Source organism: Tupaia chinensis, unplaced genomic scaffold (genome assembly GCF_000334495.1).
Source record: "Tupaia chinensis unplaced genomic scaffold, TupChi_1.0 Scaffold140308_1, whole genome shotgun sequence".
In the NCBI taxonomy this organism is placed as follows: domain Eukaryota; kingdom Metazoa; phylum Chordata; class Mammalia; order Scandentia; family Tupaiidae; genus Tupaia; species Tupaia belangeri.
This window is the reverse complement of record NW_006200185.1, coordinates 369342-371571: the sequence shown is the minus strand read 5'-3', so window position 1 is coordinate 371571 and position 2230 is coordinate 369342. Positions and strand designations below refer to the sequence as shown.

The window sequence follows — 2230 nt, the reverse complement described above, 5'->3', positions numbered from 1 at the left end:
GGTCACAGATCAGAACAGAAAAGGGACATGGAACTCAAATATATGTACTCTGAGACCCTGGATTGGACACTGGAATACAAAGAGTATAATAATGGAAAACCTGATGAAAGTCTGAAGTTTAGTTAATAGTAATGTGTGAATGCCAGTTTCTTGCTTTTGACAAATCTGTCATGGTAATATACGATGTTAACTGGGGGAAACTGAGTAAGGAGTAATATGGGAACTCTCTGTACCATCTTTGTAACATTTCTATAAATCTAAGATTATTTCAAAATAAAAAAAGATTCCAAAGTGAAAACAAAATACAAGAACAGGAAATTTGTCTAAATTAATGTTTTAGAATTCAAAGTTTTCCATATAATAATAATCAAGCCCCCTTTTTAGCTTAAAATGCTCCTGTTCTGTTTTCATTCTTCTATAAACTCATCTCATAAATAAATGAACTCACACATAAATGTTGGCTTTTAATCCAACAAACCTGATCGTTTCCTTCACAGTGCACAGCTCTATAGTGTCAATTCACATATTAGCCAGTGCCCTAAATCCTGTGGTTGCTAATTTCCCAAAGGCCCTGCAAGTTTATGCCAATGTAGATATATATTCTGAAAGAAAGAAAGAGAAGAAAGGAGAAGACATTGGCAATTTTCAAAGTACACAGCTATGACTTACAAATGATGGCATTTGGGCATTTTGGAGCATAAGCTGCATCTGCTGGGCGAACATGGCTGCTACAGTCTTCTGTTGAATCAGATTGTTCCGTCCATTAATCTCCAGCTGAGTTTTTAGGTGTGGAGGAGGGTGAAGGTACTTGCAGTTCTCTCGAGTACACCGACCCTAATAATGAAGAATTAGACATATTTTCATCTAGTATTTCTGAAAATATGATATGGTTAAGAAAATAAGTTTATTTATTAAGCTCTCAGTATGTACCAAGAACTGTATAAGCACTTTATATGAATTAACTCATTTATTCTCCCTACTAACCTTGTAAAATTGATACTCTTATAACCTTTATCTTCTAAGTGAGGAAATTTAAGAGAAGGTACATAGTTTGCCTATGGATACACAGATAAAAGGTGACCAAACGAGAATTAAACCCAGTTAATCTGATGGGAGAATTCATGCTCTGCTCTTCTTTGGTATGCATCAAATTATAGTTAAACCTAAAATATTAGGAGTAGTATATTATAACAAAATTACATATTTAAATAAAATTTTCTCAGCATGATATAAAATTATACATGATTAAATTAAGTAAGCCTTAGTGTTTGGATCTATATATACAAATAATCAAGAAAATTTTGGACAATATTTAGCCACTACATAAACATAAATATATAAATTTTTGGCTCCTTCATTCAGGAAAATCTTGGTTACAAAGTACTTTTTCCAAAATCCATATGATGTGACAAACATCCTGAAATTCACTGACATTCTGTTATTCAAACAATAAATTCCTCTATCTGGCAGTCATGTTGTCCTTCAGGTTCTAGAAACGGTAGCCCTAAGACCACTTAGATAATTGAGACCAAAGTGTATTTCAGATTCTTGGCTATTTGAATGTTTTATAGATGATTTTCGGCATGTTCAAGACATAATAATAACCTGTTGTGTGGGATTAAACATGCCTCTGATGTCACCTAAACACTAACATGGTTGGTGATTATGGTGTTTACTATTTGGTAACAAAGGATGTCACTGAACTAATTGTTTATCACATTGTCTTAATGTACCTATTATTGTGTTTATCTCATCAGCACTATACTTATCAGCTAATGACTCTCTCATTTGGATTACTAGGTCTACCATCATCCTTTCAATATAAGCACAATTGCAATCAATTCTTTTCCCCAAAGTTACTAATATACTTTACAGTATATGAGGTTATTGCGGGAAGAGGAGGAGGGAGAATAAAGGCAACTTCTTTATTCTTGGGCCCAAGAGTGCAAGTTGCTAGGCCACCTGAATTCTCAAGAGAAAAATGAATTAGTTTATCAAGTGTTTTCATTCAACACATCCTATGCATTTTCCTTATTTATGCCTAAATGGTTTACGTAATTGCTTTTCCATATTTAGTTATCTTGTTATTAAAGCATTCCATAATTTCAGAGACCCAATGTGTGTCTTTCAATACTTTTATAAAACTACTTGTAATGTTGGGACCAGCAGGTGGTGTGGTGGTTAAGGTGCTGGATAATCCCACACCGCTGGCCCCGGGTCCAGTCCCGGA

The 2230-nt window shown here is 34.2% G+C and overlaps 1 protein-coding gene across 1 annotated transcript in view; it reads right to left on the bottom strand.

The window, feature by feature from the left end:
• Positions 1-2230, bottom strand: part of MBNL3 (muscleblind like splicing regulator 3) — a 122865-nt gene that overhangs the window by 33171 nt on the left and 87464 nt on the right. Inside the window, exon 3 of the mRNA XM_014593324.2 lies at positions 655-834. Within this exon, the coding sequence (XP_014448810.1) occupies positions 655-834 (180 nt within the window). The remainder of the gene's footprint in view (positions 1-654; positions 835-2230) is intronic.